General features: G+C 33.2%; 1 protein-coding gene and 1 pseudogene across 1 annotated transcript; both read left to right on the top strand.

The window, feature by feature from the left end:
• The first annotated feature begins 5,331 nt into the window (after positions 1-5,331).
• LOC128192846 (uncharacterized) lies at positions 5,332-16,134 on the top strand. The gene is made up of 13 exons (XM_052865840.1): positions 5,332-5,460; positions 6,371-7,574; positions 7,803-9,115; positions 9,370-10,075; positions 10,157-10,273; positions 10,374-10,687; positions 10,772-10,870; positions 11,512-11,668; positions 11,782-11,965; positions 12,051-13,639; positions 13,743-15,062; positions 15,151-15,681; positions 15,760-16,134. The coding sequence occupies exons 1-13, from the start codon at positions 5,332-5,334 to the stop codon at positions 16,032-16,034; spliced, it is 7,938 nt and encodes a 2,645-aa protein (XP_052721800.1). The 3' UTR covers positions 16,035-16,134.
• Positions 16,135-20,372: 4,238 nt separating this feature from the next.
• LOC128191484 (uncharacterized) lies at positions 20,373-26,784 on the top strand (annotated as a pseudogene).
• The last annotated feature ends 452 nt before the right edge of the window (positions 26,785-27,236 follow it).

Below are 27,236 nucleotides of genomic sequence, written 5' to 3'. Positions count from 1 at the left end.
TTCTGCCTTCTGCTTTCTAATCCTCTATGTTGTAAAACAAATACGTGCAAAATCTCTGGCTTTTTCATAAAAATGAAACTTTTATATAATAAAGCCATGAAAATATTGTTTGATATATGACTCATGTTATGCATATATCATGTATTCTATGCACATACTAAATTTTATAAATGGTCAATTGTTTCTTTATTAAACGTTAAGGTACAGCATACAATTTTGTGTGTAAACCTGGATGGAATGATCAAGATGAGGAATATTGTTACAAGAAATTTTTTGAAACTCCACTGACTTGGATCAACGCGCATTCTAAATGCCGTGAAATCGATGGTTACCTCGTAGGTATAAGAGATGAGCGTAAACAGAATTATATCCAAGGTACATTTATATCGTATAGCTTATAAAATTGCTTCTATTAAAATCAGATCACCAAAATTTATCTATACGATCCTTATCGATTTGTTACATCCAAAAAAAATGTTTGCCGCTAAATTAAATCAAATGGTGATGCGAAAATATAAAATTCAAATATGTTTTGTTATTAACTGAGCGTGCTATTTTTTTTTATATTTTAATTAGGGCTTGCAAATGGAGTGGGTGATATTTGGATAGGTGGAAATGATATGTCACGAGAAGGGCATTGGTATTGGGACAAAGGCGATATCATCAATTATTTTAACTGGTACAAAGGTAAACGGGTACACGTAAATTTGTTTGTGAGTTTTCAATGTGCAAAAAATAAAAACTGGATATGTAAATTTTAATCTGTTAAGCACATCTTGATCTACAAACAGTTTGACTTTTTAAAATCTTTTTATTAACAATGCAACATCAAACATGTTTAAGTGTAAAAAAATGTTTAATGTCTACAATATATTCCCGTACCTGTACATTATTGATTGAATAATGGTCTGAAAACAATTATAGCAAAAAGAATAATTGAAATTAACTTGTACTTACGTATTCGTTATCAAAAAGAAAACAAATTATCGTAACAAACATTAAAAATCAAATAGCTACAAAAGCAATGCATTGGCAGTGCTTGTTTTCTCTTCAGGTGAACCTAATAACAATGGTGGCGAGGATTGCCTGGCACTTCTTAGTAAATATTCGTGGAACTGGAATGATGAATCGTGTAGCCTTAAAAGAGCATTTATTTGTGAATTACACGGTAGTTTTAAAATATTAGATTGTTTATCGATTTTTAATTAAGATTTGATTGCTGATATTTCTTTGCTTATTTAAAGATAAATTTCATGCTTTTTAAGGTAAACGATTTTGCTATCTACTGCAAATAATTTATTCTTTTCACTTGAGTCTTATAAGTCAATTTATCGATAGAAATCTGAGCTCGCTGTGATACTGTAAAACACAAGTTCATCCTCAATGCATTCTCACCATTTTAATTAATTACAGCCTGTCATCTACCTGAACACTGTGAAATTACGAAATGTACAAACACGTATGACTACAATTGCACAAAGTGTCGGGACCAAGGCTCAACCATGAAACATTCTCTCTACTGGCCAAGTGAAAACAAGAAATTTTGTGAAGGTTTTGTTTACACAATTAATAGGAAACATCGCAGACGAATATGCACACAAAATAGATTTTTAAAATGGCTTTTCCCGCTTTCCACCATCTCTTTCAACAATCATTAAATTTTCCATTCACTTATCAAACTATTTGTAAACTATTAAACTATATTACAATAAAAAACTTTTGCAATCCTGCTGATCAGATATAACTGAGTTAAATATCTACTTATAGCAACATGCTCGTGGAAAGAGAACTGGTGTTGGCCTGGAACTTGCAGCGATAATTTGGCAAAAAACTGTATTTGTAGCACCGATTTTCTGAAGTCTTCTTCTGACCCTGCGCTTTGTAGGCGTAAGTCAAATTGAAATTAATAAAAATCGTTGGAACTTGACTGATAATTAATATATTGCCAGAAAGTCGTCTGAACTAAGGTATATGTTAATATAGAAATGTCATAAAGATAACAAGAAAAAATGAACCGAATGTTATATTAATTAATCTTTAAAGGTATGAGAAGTTTTTTAATGAAATAATTTGTATTTAAATGTAATAGTTTCAAAAAAGCCTCGCATTGAGACATGTCGCCTTGGGGCTGAGAGTGATAGAGGTGAGATAGGTAATTCTACATCACACGGTGAGTGTCAGAAAGAGGAGTCGACCTACATCAACTTCCAGCCGAAGTCAATGTCTTTCAAATTCGTTACGGCGTTTGATACCCCAAACGGTTTACCAGAACAACCGATACACATCCATGAATATCAATTTGGTCTTGTCCATGCAGAAGTTTCACTCTACAAACAAAGTATAAACGGTGAGTAAACAAATAAACAATGCTTTTTAAAGCGCTAAGCATAGCTGCAGCGCTTTTTTGTCGCCAGATTTCTGATCCTACTTCCACTTTCGATTTTGCATTTCCGAAATACCGCCACCTACTGGCGGATGCTAGAGAAGTCGTACCCTGGAGAAGTCGTACTCGGGAGAACTCATAACTATGCAGTACGGAAAACATTTCTTCAAGTTATCCTGCATGCAAATACATTTGTTCTATCAGTATTAAATTGGGAATAAATTCAATTAATGAATATTATTATTATATATCGGATATGGGTGCTCCTAAAGATATCACATTCATGATGATGATTTCTTTCCAATTATAATTTTTGGGAAAAAAATGCATTTATTTGTGAATTGTGGAATAATTTAGCAAAAACACATGTGCACTCATTAAGGCGTGAGAGTTTGTTACGTCGAAGTTACACGTGAGCTTAAAAAGCACAAGACCATAAGTCAAGAACTTTTCAACCTTCTTCCCCTTAAAAAAAAAACATGCAAAAAAAATTCAAATGATCTTACATTATTACAAAACTTGGATCGTCAGACACCTTACACATGCTTTTTCATTACATAAAAGATTATCCCTTGTCGCAGGTGGAAATGGCCCAAATTCGAAGGAAAAATCGGAAATCATTTTTCGGCGTCCATGACAACACCTTTAAATTAAATTAAATTATGTTGGAACACGCTACTTTTTACGTATGATAAGATGTGAGCTAAAGACTTCATTAAATTTAATGATATACCCTAAAATATACCGCAGAAGAGACTGTCTATGATTTATCACTTTCTTCCCGGCTTAGCGCTTTCCAGTACTTTAAGTACTTTGATTCAATCTTTGTTTTTGGACACATAGTTATTTAATAAAATAACAGTGAACAGATTTTGTATGCAGTCTACGTAATTTGCAATATCCTTGTATTTAGTTATTGTTCTGTTCATTGCATTAAAAACCAGTCTGCTGAAATAATTACTGTAATGCATGTTTTTTGGTTTTTTATATTTTAAAATATTAAAATCGGTTGTTAGTTATTTGACCTGTTAGACAACATGCAGAATAATTGTTATTATAAAATAATACACACCTTCCAATATCTGTACAGCAGGAATGCAAATGGCGATTGTATAAAATATGATAAAGTTTAGTTTTATGCCCATCCATCAACACAAATGTGATAAATATTTCTTTATTAAGATTAACATTCTAGATTAAAAATTACTAATTATTAATCTATATCTGTGCACATGGATTGACAAGTCAAGAGAATATCTCTTTAATCCTATCTTAAGGTTTTTAAACATAAACTATTTGTTATCTATAAACTCGGTTAACAAGACACATTAAAGCCTTCTATCTGTTCCGAAATGCGTCATTGTTATTATGTCTTCCAAAATATGTTTCATCGTACACAAAAACCAGTCCAATAATGTTCCAAGAATTTTTCTTTTTTAATAGTCACTGCAATCTTCTGTAAAACTGTTTGTCATGTTCTTTTCTGTAGAGCATGATAACGTTTCAATTGGATAATGAGAGAGAGAGAGAGAGAGAGAGAGAGAGAGAGAGAGAGAGAGAGAGAGAGAGAGTCTTACCTGTTCGATGGATTCCTTTAAGAGTCTCTTAATATTGATTTTTCTTAAAATTTTCTCATCCTAAAAAAATAGACAGTTTATTTGATAGGGTCAATTATATGTGTTTTTTAGGCAGAAAAACAAATATTCAAACAGAACCACTAATAAGTAAACCAAAGTGCAATTCAAATATTGGGGATCTGGATCCAAAATCAGATACTCCAATTGAATGCAAGGATCTTTTGTTTAATCAAACCACGTGGTTCATACAAGATGGAGAAAGGTATTTCTGTTTGAACTTGTGTTATACAAATCCCGTTCTTGATTTTGTTATATGTCTCTAAAATTATCTTTTCCTACAGCCTCTGTTTGACGTACAAATCTCAGGCGGGTGGTTATATGAAATACAAGGATTTTAACAATAAAGTGTATCCTTTATCTGGTGCAGTTATATACAACCGGGTTTCCGAATCAAAAGATGTCTGTATTCATTTAGACTCTTCGTCACCAGTGCACTGTGCAGAAACACTGTCTTGTCATGGAATAGAACCTTTACTTATCCTGCCTAAGCGATTAACACGGGATCCGAACATAATGATAAAATATCGTGGATGGATCGACCCCTTTCCACACAAATCTGATCAAGCTTCTGGAATCAAGAGTTTTGCAATTACTGTCCACGAGGTGAAAGAGTTAGATAAACTTACATTAATTATGGACGAAAAGGGCCAGTCATATAATGTATCTAATGATGAGGCAAATATAACATTAACACACGAACCAGCTCTTTATGGCATTGCCTTGGAAGTTTTGGACAATGCTGGAAATGTAAAATCTGCAAGAAGGTTTGTCATGTTTGACAACTCGTCCGAAATAAAAATAAATTCTTTAAAACATTTAAAGGTTGATTCTGCAAGTCCAGAAACAAATTACACATGGCAGACCCACAGAAAGAAAAGTTGCTTATCATGGGATGACAGGTATTTTAATTCATACAACTACGGATTTAACCTTTTACGCAAAATTCAAAAAGATTTTCATGGAGTGTACCAAGGAATATATGATCAACAGACAGGAATTTTACAAATTTCAGGAACAAAAAATGTACATGGTATAACATCATTTTATTATTCGTGGTTTAAAGAGAATCAGGAAATGTCAATGGAGACAGCTATTCCAAACTTTCCTGACCAAAAGCTTTGCGTTAATTTAGGTGTAAAAGATGGAGAAGCGCACACCATAACTATAACTTCCAAGGACTTAATGGAAAACACACTTTCAGAAAATATCACCTTCTACGTTGACGCAAGCGTCCCTGATATTGAAGAGGTGTGGTTAAGCAAAGATGGCGTAAGACAACTTTTCGTCCATAATTCAACAGATTTAGCTCAAATGGTTCTTCAATTTAAAACATTCGATTCCCACAGTGGTCTTTTTTCAATCGAATATTTTCTTGGAACGTCACGTGGAGGGAATGAACTCGCCTATAAAACATTCGCTGTACATACTCTGGGAAATGAGGTACTGATGTTTATATGAAGTACGCATAAAGTAGAGTCATTAACTTTCTATATATAGTGATAAATCTACTGCCTATGATAGTACATGTATGCCGAATTGAAATATCAGAAACAGAATTGCCATCTCTGTATGTATAGACTAAATCAATTTTGTAAGCATGCAAGAAGATTCCGCACTGTTTGCGAACGCCTTGTCGTCAAGAAAGTTTTTGTGTGTACGTTTAATGCATTTAATTTGATATTAGTTTTTATACATAGGAAAGTCTCATTCAAGAATATTTAGAGGCCTTAAAAAATTAGAAATATTTTTTTATAATAATAATAATAATAATAATAATAAATAAATAAAAAAGTCACAGATGAAAAAAAGTTTACATTTTCTTATATACTAGTAACTGGAATGGCTTAAACGTTAATTATTCAGATTAAAAGTCAATTTTTCTTGAAAAAATTCCGCAATTTTCTTAAATTTAGGGCATTACATATTAAATCATATCATACAACACTATATAAAATGTATTGCGTTAAATAAAATCTGTTCAAAATAGCAAACAAAAAGCAATTTCTATAATAGCAAACAAAAAAAGTGTTTAATTATTCAAACAACAGATGCATCATTTTGAAATATGATGTTTCAATTGGGAATTTTTGGGATGTAACCAGAAAGCGTTTTTGTTTCTTGAAAAACATTTTAAAAAACACAAAGTTTTAAAAATAATTAGATGAAATGTGGCTTTGCTTTTAAAACATCTACGTATCTCACTATTAAATAGCTTTTTTCTTTCAATCTTTGCAAAATTTTAAATATCGGTTGTAATCACCTAGTGAGTTTGACAAATATCTTAAATATCTTTTTAACCAGTCTTTCATCAATGTAATTCAAAAGCATAATAATGTGTATTTCATTTCAGAGTTGTGATTCTTTTGTCAATTGCTACTGTCCTAGTGTTGGACCCTGCGAAAATTCATTTTATACAGTAAAATTCAACCATCTGATAAAGAATAACACCAACACTGGGCAACACAACAGGGCCTATTATTTTACTGTAAAGGTAACAAACGGAGCACGGCTGGTTGCTATTGAACATGTGGACATTCTTGCTGATGATTCACCTCCAGTGAGAGGAGTGGTTGTTGAGGGACCTGAGGGATATCCTGATATTGATTATACCAGCGAAGCATCGGTGATTGTGAGATGGAACGGGTTCATAGACCATGAAAGTGGAATTATGAAATACCGCATTGGTATCGGTGAGCACTGTCTTACAGCAACAGAGATGAATGTCTACTCTCACGACCTGCCAAATAATTCTAGTCTTTATGAATCATCAGAAGCATATCTTAAAGTTAATTTACCACACGATTGCCTTTATTATGTTTCGGTGTTAGCATACAACAATGCGTTAGAACCATCAGAGGTTGCCTGTTCAGATGGTGTTTTTCGAGACACGACTCCCACCAAGGTAACTGATTTAACTCTGGAATCAGCTAAAATTAAACCTGTTATTGGATGTTATGATAATAAGGTCTGGCATATTTTTGAAAACTTAACGGCATACGAACTTCAGAAAACCGAACAATGCAACATTGCTTGTAATTCAACTATGACTATGCAACTCGTTGAGTACCTACCAAAGCGAAACCGGTACTCAAACCATTCCTCATACTCGACAGCTATGTGTACAAAATTATCTAGTTTCTCAGAAAATTGGTTTATATATCTTCCAACTGACAAAATAAAATTAAGATGGGCCTTAGAAGAAAATGAATCACAAATCCAGAAAGTATACACAGGATTTGGATCAACAACCAGCGCAAGCATGAGTCCAGACTTGATATCGTATTTAGAAACTAAAAAAATCAATGAATATCAAATCGTGCATTCGGGTTTGGATCCTGGCATACCAGTTTATGCTTTTGTTAAAGTAAAGAACAAGGCCGATCTCACAACCCTTGTCCCATTTGGACCTTTAATCATCGATGAGACGCCTCCCTTATACCGAGGAAACGTTGCTGTTATCCAAGATCCTGAATACATCTATGTCGGTTGGACTGAAAATACATTTATGGAGGCAGAACAAAAGGAACCAATTGAGTCTGTGCTTTTTCGAATAGGTATGTGATATCAATATTTTTACGGCTTTTAAATATCGTGCTGTAAAAATTGTTTAAAAAGTCAAATATTGCATTAAACTTTTATACAAATGGTTTCGTTAAGAATAGTTATAAAGTTAGCATTACAGGGCTGATATATTATGACAATTTACGAAGAAATGCATGATATAAATCCATTTTTTTTATTTTTTACTAATTTCACTTAATTCAATTTCATTTATTTTTAAGGTTGTGGAAACGTATTAAGAACACCTCTGTTGGAAGCAAAAATATTTGAGAAGTGTCCTGGAAACTTTTCATCTTGTTTTAAATATCCACATGAAAGGGTCCTCAAATTTCATACTAATGATGAATCAAAACACTATTTTAACCTGTACGTTTACAACATAGCAGGACATTTTGCAGAAGTTCAGACTGATCCCTTTTTTCTTCCACCTCGGTTTCCACCAACAACAGGGATACTTATTGAAACAGAGGCCGGACACTTATCATCCAACAACGATATTGACTATACTTTTCAGACCAACCAAATTTGTTTTGATTGGAAAGGAATATGGCATGTTCAAAATATGTCAATAGAAATAGGACTCGGATCTAGCAGAGAATCAGCTGATGTTCAATTTTTTAAATCTATATCAAATGATGAGAATTGTTTACACAACTTGCGACTAAAACCATTTAAGAAATATTATACATTTGCGCGTGCGACTGTTGCAGGTCATGTACAGTCCGTGGTTATTTCCGATGGATTCACGGTCATTGACAAAGCAGACGTGCTTAATGCCCTACACGTCCGAATAGGAACACCTTGCGGGGCCAAACATTTAACAGAAGTTGATGTTGAAATGGCAAATACCACAAATGTATATTTCGTAAAAAGTAAATTACGAGAAAATCAAATATATACAGCTGTTTCAAATAACACTGCCCTTACAAGTGAAGATGTCGTATGGATTGATGAGATGAATAAACAATTTGTTGCCATTGTTCCGCAGCCTAAGTTCTATGTACTAAACAATAATCCTGTATCTATACTTCCCTGTCAGGAGGATAAACGGTTTCAGTCCAGTAAGCACACGTTAGATGTGTTTTGGGCATATGATAAAACAGAGTCAATTACGCACTATAAAGTAGCTTTGTTTAAGATTAACAAGGATAGAACAGAGACACTGATAGAAACGTTCAAAAACGTTGGTAAAAACATGCAGATCCATCTCAATAATTTGCATTTACAAAACAACCAACTGTATCGTTCATTAGTCCAACCTTGCTTCCAGAAAACGTGTTTGAAAGGGAAGTATTCGAAAGATGTATTGGTTGAAGAATTGCTTCATTCCAGTTATGACATAGAAGCAATTTTCGTTGTGAACGGAAGGGATGCCCAAGAAGTGGATGTTAATGTGAAGTTTGATGCATTTAGATGTGGTCAAACGAACAATGCCATAGGGTATGCTGGGGCATTATTTGAAGCAATTGATCATCATCATCAACTTACATCTTGGTATCTATTGCCCTTAAACACTTCTTACAATACATTTGATGTAAGTTATTTCTTTCATATTTATTATTATTAGTCGTATTTTTATTATAGTTTTTCTAGTTATATAATTATGATTTTATGCTACAAAGATTATAAGTAACAAATTTTTAAAAAAAATTAATATAACTAGAGGAAAACAACAAAAATAAAGAATGCAGCAGCACTAATATTAACGTTTAATGTTTTGTACGTTTTCAATTATATATATACATAAAATCGAGAACCTTTTTATCACTAATGTTTAATATTTTATAGATTGACATTCCATATACGTTGCCCGTTTACGGATACAAAAGTATGAAAATCTGTGTTAAAGGAATATGCCGATCTGGACAGTCAAAAACATCTTGTACAAATCTCAAAGCGAAATCCAATCCTAATGAGATTACAACTGGACATCTTTACGAGATCGATTCCGAGGGAGATAACTTCAAGGCAATCCTCAAACTAGCGAACAGTCAACATTTAGGAGATAAAATAAGACTTGTTCATGATGCAGAAGTCGATGTGGTATCGCACGGTCGAAGAGTACACGGATTCATGAACGGAATAGATGGAAAGGTTGTAACTTGGTACCTAATGGAAAAACAATCATTGCCTCAACTTACATGCAATGCTGATATCTATTGTCTCCAAACGACAACCTCAACAGATGGGATAGGAAGGTTTAACACACAGGGGTTACGAGCCGGCACATATTTTATATGTGCTATTGTAGAAAGCAACAACTCGAGTAACCTTAAACATTTAACATCAGCGGAAAAGGACTTTTCCACATGCGGGAATGGCTTTGTTATTGATGAATCGCCACCCGCTGGTGGCCTTGTAGAAATTTCTAGCAACAATGATGATTTTATTAGTGACAAAAACGAGTTAGAAATACATTGGTCGGATTTTCACGATGATGAAATGAAACTAAGCGTTGAACATTCTGGTATCGCTAGATATGAAGTCTCGCTAGGTAATTTTAGTGAGTGTCATATAAAAGAAGTAATAAAAAGATCGTTTGAATAAGAATGTATATAATTTGTTTTCTTCCTAGGTTCCATTTTCGGTGGTCAAGATGTCGTTCAATACAGAAATGTTGGTTTGCAGACGTCAGTAGTATTTTTCAACATTAGCCTGAATATTGGAATGACATATTTTGCCACAGTAAAAGGTATTGGCAACGTCTAAGACTGATATTTGGTAGTATACTCATAATTGTAAATGTATTTTTTAAATTTGTAAAATTGAGTTCATTTTCTTTTGTGATACAGCGTTTGATTTTGCCGGCCATGTCACAGAAGTCACTTCCTCTGGAAAAACACTTGATTTCACCGCCCCTGAATTGGGAATGATTTTCGTACGATTTTCTGGACTTAAAGATGATATTTCAACAATTCATGAGCTCTTTGTCCAGTGGGAAGGTTTTGTTGACGAAGAAAGTGGAATTAAAGACACCTTATTGGCTATGGGTTCTACAAATGAATCCACGGACATTTTGGATTTTCGCTCAGTCACAGGGGGGTCTACCATAATCAAGGAGCTTGAATCTATGCGAGATGGACACCAATATTTTATAATTCTAAAGGTAAAATATCTTAGGCATTACATGTTTAGTTAATTCAAATATGTATCATGAAGGTTTTCTTTTTGATTTATGATAACTTTGTAGGTATTAAACCACGCGGGCCTCCATACGATTGCAGCATCAGAACCGTTTTTATTTGACAAGTCTCCACCTGAAAATGGTATTGTTTATGATGGTCTCGCAGTACGTACATTTTATTTATTATCAGATCAATAATCGTAAGAATATTTTTGAGAGTAAGGAATTAAATTGATGTATATTAAGTGATTCACTGTTGGCAAATAGCAATTTATGACGAGTCAAACCTTAATTACTGCTTTATACTAAACACCTACACAGTTATGTCAAATATAAAGTTTCTTTGACTATTCTTTGATATATTTGCTTGTTTCCTATGAAGCTTTCACACCATTTGATATTAAGTAAAGGTTAATGTAAATAAGAAATCTTAAGAACCAAAATGTTTGTGCAAGTTTACAAAGATCAAATGTCTCTGCCGATTTAGTACTCGGGATCTGTAACACATTTCTCAGTATATACGATTTCCTAATTGAATTATATATCCATGTTGTGTCTTAGTTTCAATGGAAGTAAATGATACAGGATGTTGATATGCCTTTAAGTATATGTTGTTGTTTTTTGTTTTTTGTTTTTTTTATATAATATTTCGATTTCTTTAACAATTTCTGGATTTTGTTAAAGCTGATATAAAATAAACTGAATTGTCTTTTTATATCTGAGTAATTATTTATGCCTTCTGGAGGACCAACATTTGAAGAACATTACACAGTTTATCTAATAATTTCTCTATTCATCTTAACTAGAATGATGTTGACTTTCAAAACGACATTCAGTCATACACTTGCCATTGGTTTGGTTTTCTTGACCCTCACACAAATATAGAGTATTACGAAGTTGGACTTGGTACAAAACCTTTCACATATGATATATTCCCCTCCAGATTTGTTGGACTTCACAAAAGTAAGACCTTTCATTTATAAATGACACAACTTAATAAGTGTTTTCTTTCTGCTCCGTCCAAAACAACCCCAAGAGGAAATCGTTAATTTTCTTCTTTTGTCATTATTTCCTAGATAATTCTTGGAGTGGGGTTTTTGAACCTGGAGTACAATATTACGCTACGGTTAAAGCTTGTAATCGTGCTGGACTGTGCTCTTTGAAATCTTCGAATGGCGTCATCATGGATAACTCCCCTCCAGTCCCTGGATTAATTCATATTGGATTTAGTGGCCATCACGAACCTTTCTTGCCTTATAAGTATGTTCGATTTTCGTTACAGTTTAATGTTAATGAGTTTTAATATATTCTAGGTTAACGACTAACATGTCTTCTTATTTTGTAGTAATTCTGTTTCTGCGTCATGGGTGGGGTTTATAGATCCTCATTCTGGAATCGATCATTTCGAGTGGTGTTTAGGGAAACACCCCGGTCTTTGCAATTATGTTGATTACGAAAATATCATGCTATCAAACAGAGTGACCAAGACTGGTATGTCGCTTCCAACATCAACAGATCTCTATTTTACGCTGAAATCAATCAATAGAGTTGGACTATCAGTAGAACGTACATCTGCTAAGTTCCAGATTGATACAAGTCCTCCAGTTGCGGTGAAATCTCCAACGTTTATTACAAAAGATCATGGGGTTTCCCTAGTCAATGGAACTCAGTTTGACAACTCCTTGATCACCATACAATGGCAATTCCAAGATTTAGAAAGCTCCATTGTAAGACATCAATTAGTTCTAGAAGTAAATAGAAACGGACATGTTGCCTATGAAACAAAAGAACTTGGAAGTCAAATGCAGATAACTTTAATGTCCCCAAACGGAACATTTTTAAAAGATGGCGACGCTTACATTGCAAAGGTTACCAGCTGTAATGGTGCAGGTCTTTGTACGACAGCTATATCGGATACACTTCTGATTGACTCCACTCCTCCCTTCTTGGGTGGTTTTATGAACACAATGACTTGGATAAATGTTGGTAATGAAACCAGAGTACAACTTGCGTGGTATGGATTTATTGACCACGAGTCGGGGATACATGAATATGTTATTAGTTTAAGTAGTTCATATTCTGGAAATGAATTATCCGACGGTCTAAAACGTGTCCGCCATGCTAACACTTCTCGACAAACTGCTTCATTAACTCTGTCAAAAAAACTCAAAAGCAATGATGCTGTTGTGTTAACTGTGATAGCCATAAACTCAGTCGGTTTGAGAAGTTCTATAGGAAAGGCATCTGTTATTCTTGTTCCTAGTGATTTGAACCATACAAAGGGCATCTTAACATTTCAGAGACATTCATGTATATCTCATTATTGCAATAACGATTGTACTTGTGCAGTTGTTGGGAAAAAATGTCTGAATAAAGTTAACGCACCATGCAAAGAACTGCAGAATGTTTCTGAATTAATGTTGAACATTTCGGTACATTTTGGACTTGCTTCTTTTCCCGTTTCAATAATGTCAAGCGCCACCTGCTTTTCGGGGTTTTGGACAGATGAGGACCGATTGAAAAAGGTTTTACGTTATGAATGGAGTATCGGTGAAAGCGGAGAAGATCCAGGATATGGAATCTTTGATTCAAAAAAAGAAAGTGTGTGGTATGATAATGGTCTTCAAGAAGATATTGAATATTGTTTGCCCTTCCTCAAAAAGCTAAGTCATGGTCAACATTATACACTTTATATCAAGGCATGGGTATCGGAGAATGAATTCTCAATATTCCACTCAAAACCACTCTTAGTTGATTTAACACCTCCTGAGAGAAGACGAGGCCATTCAGTGATCGAGGCAGAAGGTCACTGTTTAAAAGATATTGATTATATTGATTCATTGAAACTAATAAAAATTTGTTGGGAAAATTTATTCTCGGAAAAGGAAGGAGAAATAGTGACATATTACTTCAGTGGTGGAACAAGACCTTTTGGTACATATATTAGATATTCTTTTACTTATTCTGTATTAATCGATGACTTTTTTTCTATGTTAAAATCTATTTGATACATGTATCAATATTATATAATTTGTAGGTGATGACTTCATACAGAAAACATCGGTTAATTTATCTACAGTTTTTGAGGTCAATCAAGCAATGACACCAGGAACCACCTACTTCTTCACCGTCATTGCTAGAAATAATATGGGTCTTGAAACCACTGCAATATCCGACGGAATACTTGTTGATACTGACAGTCCTACCCCTGGAGTCGTATATAATACTAAACAATTTCGCAATGCTCTTCATCAGTTTTCCACATCTTCTCTGTCAATGTCTTGGCACGGATTTGAAGACCACCAGTCGTCAATTAAATATTTTGAAGTCAGCATTGTAGAAACAGAGAGCGATACACTGATAAATAGAACTGAAAGAGTACTCTTTTCAAATGACTATACTTTCAGAAACCTACATTTACAACATAACAAAAGCTACGGCATTAGAGTACGAGCTGCTGATTTCTTGCAACACTTCTCCCCTTATGTCACTTCCCACCCAATTAAAATTGATTCAACTCCGCCGTTTGGGGTACAATGTGAAAAATTTGAGGATTTATATTTAGAAGTAACTGCAATTGAAAAACAAAAACCATTTCTCCACTCAAGAACAACTGTTTTAAGCGGTGTTGTTTCCCTGAAAAAGAATACAATCTACAAAATAAGCGTCGATGTTTTGAAAGAATTGCACTTTAAAATGGTTTATTTTCAGTTGAGAAACGAAGTCATGAATTTATATTTGTCATTGAATGCGGACTCGAGTTATTCTTCAAAACATCAATTTATGTCTACATATGAGGGCGAGATAAGTTTGAAGATTATATTTGCAAGTCGACATGACATCATGGAAGAAGATATTTTCATATGGCTTCAACAATGTAGCGTTTCTTCAATTACCCAGTCACCACTGATAGTACGCCAAATAAACCCTGGATTGCTGTCTGTATGCAGCTTTATTTTGGATCAAGAGAGCGACATTGAAAACGTTTTAATTGGAGCTGGTACAACTAAAGGCGGATATCAAATACAATCTCTTTTACCTGTCTCTTCATTCAATCATGGCGTTGTAGAAACGGAGTCTCCCCATGGAAGTCGTATCTATATCACAGCTGTTGCAAGAAACAATGCGGGGCAGTGGTCAAAGTTTTCACAAGAAATAACATTGGACCATACCCCGCCTATTATAAGTAATTTCACAGTGGAAATCCAGAATTATGAAACAGGAGAGGAAAGGACGCATGTGGCAAAAATGTCGTTATCCAACTCCACAACAAGACTCCACAGTGAAACTCGGGTGGTGGCATCATGGAATGTAAGCGAGGAGGAAAGTGAACTTGTATCCTGTTTTTGCTCTGTTGGTACGTTATTACCTTTTCATCATTGTTCATGAACGTTGGTAAACCCTGTTTTATTTTTTCAATTTGCAAATTTTGTTTGGTTTTATAGGTCCTTTGAAAGAATCAATGGGAAGAATTTGGCAACAAAGCATTGATAGATCGCAGTGTGAAATATCTAATCTGACCTTTGATCATGGAGCAAAAGTAGAAGTATCTGTCAAATGCATAAACAAAGTACAGCTAATGGAAGTAAAAAAGGCGGGACCACTTACAATATATCACGAAGCCCCGAACTCTGATTTGACATCTTTATCGTTTTATCCCGACAACCGTTATACTGTTCTGGAGGGCAATGCCAATTTGAAAGTACAGTCAAATTTAACCCATGTTGATTTTACTTGGGGTTTATTCGATGACCTGTCAGAAGACGTCAACTACGAAACGCGTGTAAGAAAGGATGACAATGTAATTGCACCTTGGGAGTCGGTTGGTCTTAGAAACAGTGCATCGAGAAAAATAAACCACATGGGGAGAGCAGATACCTTTTTTGTGGACGTCCGTGCAATCAACAATGGTGGTTTCCAAAGTCCTCCAATCAACGCCTCCATTATTCTCGAATATAAACCGCCTACCTTGACGGGTAATAAGTTAAACATGGATTAAAATTTGTTCAACATCCATGTTATTCACATATTCATAATATTTTATATTGTTTTAGGAGTACCAGCGGGATACCTTCTGGATAATGGAAGTTGCTCCATAAAGTGGACGAACGTGTTCTCGCCGAGTGTCTACGGTCCTATGGTGTACCAAGTATCGGTTGGTTCCAGAAACGGAACCTCTGATATCCAGTCACCAATCTTCACAATGGCACAGGAAATAAACGTTGAGTGGAGCCCTGACCAATCACAGCATGAAGTGTTTGTTAACATCCTGGCTTTTGGATCGAATGGCGAATTTTCGCGTTACAACACACATTTTTTTGTCCGCTAAAACTAAATTCATCTGATGCATAATTATTCTTGCGCGATTTATGTTGTACTTTATATTTTAGTCTAGAATTTAACATTAAAATATGTTTGAAAGCAGCAAATTGATGGTTCATTCTATTGTTATTCAACACAAAACTAGATACGGTACTCATTCCCTTTTCAATAGCTTTTTTTCTGGATAACTTTCTGTCATCGCGATCAGTTTACTTTTTATGTCAAAGTATCACGACCACCAATTAAAGTATTTGTAATAGATATAATCGTTGTATAGCACGACTTAAACACATCATACGTAGCTGTATATGTTGTTAAAATTTTATTTAAAAAAACAATATTTTAACAACTTTACTTACTATTTTTGGGGATGGATTAAGTTTCAGATCGACCCAGTGAACATTCGACCAGACATAAAGTTCCCTTAAATAAACAAAGATTTTTATCTTCATCATTTAGTGATTTTTCCTTATTATTAAACCGCTGAGTAAATCGGAAATATGTTAGATTGAACCTTATATGTAAACTCACTTGTTTACCTTTTTTCATTTTCAAAATGAACTTGCATTGATTTTCAAATATTGCGAGAAACCATTACGATTTTTATAATCTGAAAAATCATTCAAAAATTTCTAAAAAGACTTTCATGTCAAATGATGTATTGAGTTGTTTTAATAACATGTGTCTTTTACTAATTAACATTTTTTTTTATTGTCAATGAGTCCATGTCTAATGGCTAATTGATTACATAATAATTTGACAACACATTAGAGGTGATAGAAACTTAGACTATACTTAATCCGAACACAAAGGCTAGCTAGCTTTGAGCAATCTAATAAAATCCCGTTCATTAACTTTTTCACCTACACAATTTACCTAACAAATCAATTACTTTCAAGAGTAATAGATGACAAAACATAAAAGACATAATAATTTGAAAACAAGTTTTCCTCACGACACATGTAAGACGATATCATTTTCCGCTTCCCTGTTAAGCATGTAGGATCATGCATGTTGTTTAAACATATGTGACAAACGTTCTGATTTGTCATAACTTATCAGGTTATTTGATGAATCAAAAAACCGCAAATATAGCACACGTGTATTGATATCTTACACGTGAGGTGAAATATTAGCCCTTGTAAGAATTACAAAAAGAAAATTTCTTATACAAACATACATATTTCAACTGTTGACATTCATATGAAAGACTCTGAGGGCTTATATAATTATTTTTAACTACAAAAACATTTTTTCCTAAAAAAGACCCATGTTACAATCGTGATATACATGTTTAGCAATTTTTCGGCAGACAAACCTTTTATCGCGATATAATGCAACTCTTTGAAGTATAAACACGCAACATTTTGCAATTTCTGAATATCTTTTTGTTACAACTCAAATCTCTCGCAAATAAACGCGTTGCACTTAGTATGGAGAAATACTTACTTTTCATATTATAACAAATTTTAGGGGTTTTTTGGGGGTGGTATTGATTACTTGATAGGCTAATTGATAAACGGTAAATGAAAAAATTTAAACTTAAAAAATCAAATTAGGTACAATATTTATAATGTATTTAACAAATGACAGTTCTCTTCAGATTTATCGTTATCGAGTCCATTATTATAATGTTGTAGTATAGATTAAAATAAAATTGCGATATTTAGTATTTTTTCCTGCCTACCCATGATAATACACCAAAGAAAATCTGTCGACATGACATTTTTTTAATCGTGGAATGAATAGCGTGGTACATATTTTGAACATATTAAAATACAATGTATCCTATTAATATGCATCTTGGACCATAAACAATTTTGTCATACCATATACGTATTTTTTGCTTGATTAAAGTCAACAAATTAAAAAAATTGTATTAAAAAATACGTTGCAGTATGATATTTTCAAGAAACTATAATATTAGATGATAGTATAGTGTTGTATAAATTTTCCCTAAGTCCGCTTGGTTATTTTCTGGTATTATCTCACTTACAAAAGATTTTAGTCTACTGTTTAGAATACATTTACTGGTGGATGTTCTTTTCCTGGACAAGCAATATTATTTAAATTCAAGTAAATATAAGCAATATTATAAGGAGGTACATGTAGATATCGGTCTTTGTGTGATAAGGTTTGTTTTTATAAAGAGGTCAAAATAATGAAGTGGATCGATCAGCAAGTTGTTTGGGACAAATCCATTCCCATTTAATATACTAGTGTTGAAAAAAAAAATACAAAACAGTATTCTAACAATGATTGTAAGATATGAAGATGTGATAATAAAATACGCCTAGCTGGAAATGAGATAAAAGAATTGACTTTTAAAAAAATGTCATGTAACATATATTACATGACTGACTTCTCGGGCGACATTACCAATATATTTGTCCCAGCGTTACAAAAACACCTACGAAATTTGCAATTCTAAATTTCTGTACACAATATAATGTTTCATCACCGCAAACGGCAAGATTTAAATCTGGTCGGATATTTCATTTTTCTTATTACATGTAGAATTGGGTACTGAATCATATCTTCATATCTTGAATTTTAAACTCTAAGTATAACCCAATCTCAGAAAAAATCAATATTTTAGCGTACGACAAGTCAATTCCCTCATTTTCATGAAAAACCAATGTGTTATATCTTTTATCTACATGTATATAAAATGATTTGAAATAATAACTTAACAAATTAAAACATTAAGTGTTTATACTCAAATTGCGTCGAGTATAGCAATACATTTATAATTAATCAAATCATCCTTCAGGTCGGATTTAGATGTACATAAAAAAGCGGGAATCCAATCATCCCCAAAGTAATATAATTTTTTGGTTATGCTTGTTTGAAAAAGTCATGTGTAAAATAACCATCAATAATTGCATTTTTTAAAAAAGAAGATGGGTGGATAAGGCGTGTAAAATGCCCATACACGGTCGCACAAGCTACTGAAAAATAAAAATATCAATAAATCTGATATATCTTTTTAAAATCATTTAAAACAATATACATTTAACATGTCATTGATTTTTAACTTATAAATATGTTCAATACTTGGAATATGTTGACTCAAACAGGCGTATACGTATCAAAACCTGCAAATACTGTCATTTTTTAGAACTTCAAGGCATTTTCTTTTATAGAGTGGGTCTGAGCTCCATATTTTTCTCATCGTTTAAATAAGGTATATTGGAAAACAAACCGATTTCAATCAACAAAAACGTGGAGAGATGACCCACTATACATTAAAAATATTTTGTATCCCAACAATTGATCGTTTTGAAAAAATAATACAAGTCCGTAAATTCGTGGTCAAAGTCACACATAATATTTAAACAGTATATATTGTTGTGTCTGAAATGGCACAGTGGTAAGAGTGCCTGACATAAGCTAACCTTATATATCTACAGTTTTTATGTTATTGGTTCGATACCGCAAACATTTCTTGCAATATTTTTTTTTTATTTTTTGTTAAATATATTAAAAACTGAATACAGTTAGAAATTGTGCTTTTGCAAACTTGTATTATAATATATTTGAAGAGATTTAATTGGGAAAAAATAAATTCAAAATTGTATTTCACTACTAAACTAAATGGGCATTTGCGCCATCTTACCCCCCCCCCCCCCCCCCATCTTCTTTTGGAAGATAACGATAGTGTTCATAACTGACAATCTCACATTTGTTTTGTTAATGAATTATATGTATTTAGGATTTTCACCATAAAATGTAGAATGTCCCATCGGATATGTATATTTTCGTCACTGATTTTAATAATGAACCGTATTTTATTTTAACTAGAGGACGATTTCATTTTAATTCGCCATGAATTACAATATTCCTTTTTCTCTAAATGTTTTGGTTTCAAAGTACTGCGGATCCAGTATTTGAGTTAACTGTTATCAAATATGTCGCTTCATTGCTCAACTCTGGATCATAAGTACAATCGGGTTAATTTGTTATTCTTGTTAAATATAAGTTGCACATATCAAACTGGTCCTGCTTTTAGTACTATCAATACTTTAATTCGTCATAGGAAGCGCTTCGACGAAGCTTCCAGGTTGCGTTTAGCTTTGGTTTCATGATATACAGCCTTATTTAGCCTGTACGCTAATTATAACCTCTTAAAAAATCTAAACATTTCATTGATATCAACAGTGCTTTTTCTAACTCCAACTGAATAATTTAATTAAAATTAATTAACAGTTTTGTAATTAGTTTAAACATCGATATTTACAGTTACTGAAATAAATCGCTTCTAGATTTTTGCACAGTGCACTTGATATCAAATTGACCGTACAGTTAAATACCAAAGGTGCAGATAATCTAAATATATTACACTACTGTTTCCCTGTTAAGACTGACGTCGTTCTGTATATAGGTATCTACAGTATGCTTCGTAATCTAGAGGAGAAACAGAGGTGAGAAGATTTTTAAGAATCTATATATATTTTAGAATTTTTTATTATATAAACAAAACGCTTCTTTTCATTATTGATGATTCTTTCTATCAGAAATTACATAAGATGGGAAATACAAATTTTAAAACCGAAAGTAAATAAAGTTAACAAATTGAAGGTGTCATTATTACATATCGTAGATACATTGTTTTTACTGTTGAAACAAAACAATAAAAATACCATCTTCGCTAGCCAAGGGTGACGATCCGCTCCACCTCTGCTCTTTTCGTGAAAAGAACACAGGAGCGGATCATCACCCCTGGCTAACGAAGATATTATAAATAAATACGTATACCGCGCCAGCGTGTTCTTTACATTTTCTGCGATGATTGTATCTCTTGTATGAAACAACAAAAAGTGAAAAAATAATTTAATGTTTACACCTATCTTTGAAATAAGTAAAAATACGTATAATGTCATAATTATCGATATAAGTACATGAACGCAGCATAGAAAGAAATAGCAAAATCTTCCAAATTAAATGGAAGGTTCCCTCCCCACACCTCGGCCGATTCGTACATCATAAACGGTAGTAGTCGAGGTTTGCCGAATGATCTTGTCTGGAGTCCGTGGAGTCTATATACAGTTTATTCATAATTCAGTCAAGAATGACCTTTGTGGACTCTATATTTACTAAATGCGTTTCGGTCAATCACCAAATGCATATATTTTACTCAGTCTCCTATTCTTGTTAATTGAAAACACAAAGGGTCTTGTGCCATTTCTCCCATCAAAATGCCACCGGTGTGAGAACGTTATTCCTTAATTGTGAAAATTTAATGTTTGAGTTTAAGGTTGTGCATTGAATGAATTAGTCCGTTTGAATCCCCGGATGTGATTTTGATGTATTGTACAGAAATAATTCGCGATGTTCCGAGTTACAAACCAAGTGTATGAAGTACGAGTGTATATTGAAAAAAGCGTGGATATTACCGTCATTGCTGTTTTGATTGGACCATGAAGAAAAATATATACACAGTACCTAAACTCTATCTTTATGTTCATTATAATACCACCCGAAATTCTGGTTGTAACGATCTTTCCGATAACGATTAAATTGAAACGACTAAAGGAATTAGACTACCAGACAAATTCGGTCAAAGAAATGAGACCATCAAGCTATAAAAATTAATGCAGGATGAAGTTCTGTCATTCAAAGAACTTAAAGGCTTCGCAAATGAAACTTTAAACTCAAACTGCGAATGATAAATTATTACAGAAAATTGATGCAAACTCTGAAGTTCAAAACAAGTTCATAATGAAGTTTTTCCTATCGTCACAGCGTAAGACAATCAATTTCCGCCTGATACAGATATAACTTGAACAAGTTGCATGAAATTGAATGAAAGGTAAAGGGTAACCATGCATTTGAAACAACAATTAACCATGCATTGCGATTAAAAGAATTAGATACACATAATAATACTTATGTTAAATTGCACTTAGTCTAGATACTAAAGTATGCAAGTATTTTCTTTCGAAATCTGTACTTTATAAAAGTTTTACAGAACGTCCAAAATAAATTTTTGTCATTTTTGTTAGTTCCATCAAATGAAAGCAACCGTTGATTAAAGATACAAGAAGTTCAAATTAGAGTTTTATAGAATTTGATCATGGTGTTATACAGATTTAAACCCAAACAATAAACGCTTTTAAAAAAAATATATTCAAGTTACGGAGGGGAGGATGGATAGCCAATAAATTATCCATCAGATCTGTCTTAAATTGTTAATTTTAGCCAAAAACTGTCGTTAAGTGAGAAAAGAATCCCATTACTTCAGCTTCAAAATTTAAAGCTGCTTGGTCCGATTTTTTTGTTATTACAGTATCAACATTTTCCCCATACAAATCATTTATCTTAGAAAGTTATGGACTTTCTCCTATTTACACGAGCAGAATCAGTCTCCTTTCAAAGTTAGAAATATTCAAAGTAAATAAAAATAATTTCTCTTTAGGTAAACGAAAAAACAAACCAAAATGCATCACGGGAATGTTTAGAAAAAGAAACCGTTTGGTTTCGTCCCCCGAATGATTGGGGTTATTCAACCCACATGCTATGCATCGATTGTAAAGAAAGCAAACTTCAGAAATATTAGCGAATAAAACGTACAATTGTTTATTTGTAATTTGTCTGATAATTTCGACCTTTATTTAAAGCGATGTCAAAGTCGTAAAACAACCATACCCGTCTCGTCGTCAGGGGTGCAATTTAACATAAGGCGAAATAACGCGGTACCCTTTAATGTCGTTTGTTTTGATAGCAAATTGTGTACGTATTTTCCTTCATTGAAATATTGACCAAGAAAACTACTGCAATGTCTATTATTATACATATACTTAGCATAACCATCATTTAAAAGCGTGCATAAAATTTGATATAAAATCGGACCAAGCAGCTTTAAATATGTCCTATACTATATGTTTCTCGACTTGTTGCAATACTGCTGTTGTCATAGGCAAAATCCCATCGTGAGCCCTGGACCGGTAAATGTCCGAGTAAAAATAAACTGGCGACTTCGAGAGAATAATGACGTATATCTCCGCTATAAGACCCATCAACTTGAAATTCGGCATGAGTGTATCTTAGACATTACTTTTCTGAAAAATACATGCATATTGCAAGTGTTGTAAAAATAATTGATTTATAAGGCTTTTGAAGCGAGCTGGTAGTTTTTTATCTGGGTCAGAGTTCGACCCCTTTCTTTATTTATGGTTACTAAAACGGGCTTAGCCCCTGCGCATAAAGAGTAGCGAAATAAATGGTTTATAATACGAAAAACAAAACGAAAATAATAAATATTTTATGCTTATAATTTAAAGGGTTTTTTTTATTTTCAGGTATTTGTATCGCCTCAATTTACAAAGCTTACTTATGACTGTAGATTTCAATTTTTAATTCAATTCAGAATCTATGATGTCCGTTTCATCCTCATCATCAGCCCTCCTGCGAGAGGAAGGAAACCAGATTTATAAGACAGCATGTGTGGAGGGGCTGAGTCCCGCCATTCAAATCGGGAGACTTCAGAAAGCAAGGAACCTCTACTATCGGTATATTCATGCACATGTAGATTATTTATTTTACAAATAAGATTAAGTATCTGTAATATTATTTCTAGTAAGTATACCTTTGTTAATAATAAACACAACTTTGATTCCAAAGGGCTCACACGAGCGATGGAAGTGAAGATGACAAATGCTCAGCGGCGAAAAATTTGGCTCTCTGTGAATGGCATATTGGGAAATTACATATTGTAAGAAAAGAGAGAAATGAAAATGTCGTTCATCAGTTTAAAGAAGCTTTGAAATATTACCAGTATGCTTTTGTAAATGGGGACATTTGCAAAAACTCCACGTGGATAACCGATCTTCAATTAAAATACACTGATTGCTTTGAGGAATTTATGAGTTTTCTCTCCGATTTGTCAATAGAAAACAGGATTCGGTATTTTAATCAAATCTCCAGCTTGATGTCAATTTCTGAATTACTTGCTATAATTAACCTTCAACTAGTAAAGCACCATTTTCATGAAGCCATCAACGCATGGCAAAAAGGAGATTACATGAAGTGTAAACATCAAATGACAGAATGTCATTACCCACTGCACGAAGGTAGAAAACACGGCCATGAACAACCGGATGTGCTTCAAGAGCTCGTAGTCTTAGAGACGGATGTTAATATGCACATGTGCATTGCAGAATCATCGAAAGCAAGACAAACAGGTAAGCCCTAGTTTTTCCAAAAACCCCATTCACTTTTATTTATTTTATAATGTTTTCCTCAAATTTCCGTAAATTACTTTTTTGTCATGTTAGTAAGGACAATATTAATATTAAGTCTCAAGGAAGATATTGATGCAATTTTCGTAGGGGACGATTTACTGGAGAAGGCTTCACGTTATTAAGAGACAATAAACATGAATATGGTGTGGGAAATCATTGACTGGTACAAGCAAGCCATTCTTCTTGCCAGAGAACTAGATATAGAACAGGAGGCCATAGCCATGCAAAGAATTGGACGAGTCTATGCAAAGGTTTTGAAGTTCAAGCCATAAGCGAAAGAATATTATAAGCGAGCTGTTCAAATGGCGGTTTCAATGGCACCACGTACCTTTACAACATGCGGTAGTTAACTATTTTTTAAATCATTCTTTCATTACAAAATCTTCTTAAACGTCTTTAATAATTACCTCTGAAAATGATTTTAAGAATTGGTTACGTAAATTAAAAACTCTATTATGTATCATGCATACAGTATACAATATATTTATTTGGAATCTTTCATAAATTTCTGATAGATTGGTACCAAGAATGCACTGAGATGTTGAAAAAGTACCAAGAAGAAACGATAACACATGAACAGGAAGAGCAATATAAAGCGAAAGAGAAAATAAAAGAAGAGATGAAAGATGAACTTGATCAGATTAAAAAAAGCCACGAAAGGCAAAATAACATTGAGTTTTTAAAATGTGTCTATAACAGGTATCCTCCTAAGAATGAAACATTTAAGCTAATGGAAGACGCAGAAGAAAACATTAAAAAGGCTTTGCAGAAAGCAGTAATTCATTACCATCCGGATAAATCCGAACCGGAGAAAAACGGAATGAAATGGAAGATCATGTCAGAAGAAATTACAAAATATCTCACTAGTAGATATGAAGTTTTAAAATTCACATCATGAAAACAGTGTTTGTCTTAGATGTTCTGCAAGTGGCTTTGGAACCAAAAAGGACGTGCCTACTAGATTTTAAGTTGCGTACAACTTTAAACGATGTTAAAATGTAACTTCTGTATGCCTTAGTTATGTTCTCTTTTGCTTAACTCAGCCAGTCATAAATTATTTCCTATTCCAATCCATTAAATGAAATAGAATTGAAGAATGAATTGTTTAAGACATAGTTAGCCATTTTATATGGAAAGCAGCGTTTAACATATTCTATTAAATCAATATAGGAAGACAAAATCAGCGTCAACAGAGTTCAAAATAAAAACATTCCTGATGAAAAACTATCATTAAAACCACATTTTATGAGCAAAATTCTGATAGGAAATTAAAATGGAAACAGCTCTCATAGACTTGAAACATTAAACCAACTTCATAAGAAATCTGAAAAAAAAGATCTTCAATTAAAGCATGAAAGAACTTGAAATTAAGCAGTCAAAAAGGAAACATATGTACGCAGTTTTCAGTTCTCATCAACCGTTGAAATGTTTTGTCATAATTATTGTTTAGATTTTCATATAAAAATGGCATGCATTTTTAATAGCGTTGAATTTTCACAAAGAAAAAACGCTTATGTACATATAATGTAAAGTTACTTTGCAGTCAAATCAAATATTATGATAACTATATATTATATATATTCAAACAGAACAAAAATTTATTTAATAATTGCATTTATGTGTGATAAAACTAAAATGTTCGGGTTTTTTCTTATCTACGCCCAGTGGAATTCTCCCAGTCCTTGCAGGTGTCACGTGCAAGTTGTGAAATTTCACCCATCTTTCAGTCACCCTTTGGACAATTACGTAATCTTGAAATTTTCCAAGGTGTATTCCTACTCCATGGTATTCTTTTCAAAGTGAGCTATTTGCTTGGTCACGTGTTTTGATGTTGTCTGTAACTGGAGGGTCATTCCCGCTTTACCATTGTTATTGAATGCAACAACTTTTTATACACACCAACCTCCATCCAAAATTGTCTACCTAACTTACATGACCTATTTTTTTTTTATGAATGACATTTGAGATTGGTTTGTCTTCTTTCTTTTTTTTGTTGTTGAGAAATTTCATTTCTTGTAGTTGTGCCATCATTTTTGTTATTGTGCCGTTATTTGCTGTTACTTAATGTGCTGTATGTTAAATTAGTTTGACATATATTGTTATTCTGTGAGCTTAGAGGATCAGCATATGGATGGGTCTTTTTTGGATTGTGAAAATAGCTTGGAGTCTGACCCTCTAACTGAAATAGTTGTTTTTCTTTTTTTTTCGTCATTTGCAATAAATGACACATTTTATCTCAACATGGGTTTTTTATTCAATTTTATTTACTCAGCAAAAACTGCGGTGGGTTTTTTAAGCATGATAAAACATAAACCATAAGGCATGGATTGGCCACAGTTCTAACTCTAAAACTGTGATCTATCCTAATTTCAGACCATGGTTAAAATTTATCGTTGAGAAGGCTGTATTCCAAATACTTTTAGACGAATTTAAGTTATCTTTGTAAATTGAAATGTACAATACATTAAAAGGTATAAACTAAAGTATTTTAAAACCTAATTATTCTTGAAAAAATACACATAGTATTTGCCTATCAAAAAACCAACAAAAAAACCCCGAAACAATTGCACTTTAACAATTTGCAATGCTAATTGTCTATAAATAAAAGTAGTTGGTACATGTATGATATACCTCGTGAAAACGTATATGTATCATGTGTAACTGTTATGAGATAGGAGACGAATTTCATCATTCATTTGTTTCATTGTACCTGTCAGAGATAACAAAGACAAGTGAGGTTTTTACAAAACTTTGTACTTTTACTATTTTCACAAGACCAATCGTTTACAAATTTAAAAAACTTCGTGATATTGGTAATAGTAAAAATCGTTGATTAATCGGTGTAAATTCATGAAAACTATAATTAAAAGTAAGCTCTGTTAGTTAATAGTCAGTTCTACTTTTTTTCTCTTTTTTCTTTTCTTCTCCCCTATTTCCACACTTCAGCACATGTATTTAATGGATTA

The sequence above is a fragment of the Crassostrea angulata genome, chromosome 7, assembly GCF_025612915.1.
Source record: "Crassostrea angulata isolate pt1a10 chromosome 7, ASM2561291v2, whole genome shotgun sequence".
In the NCBI taxonomy this organism is placed as follows: Eukaryota; Metazoa; Mollusca; class Bivalvia; order Ostreida; family Ostreidae; genus Magallana; species Magallana angulata.
Note: the sequence above shows the minus strand (reverse complement) of the source record. Positions and strands in the feature narration are given on the sequence as shown.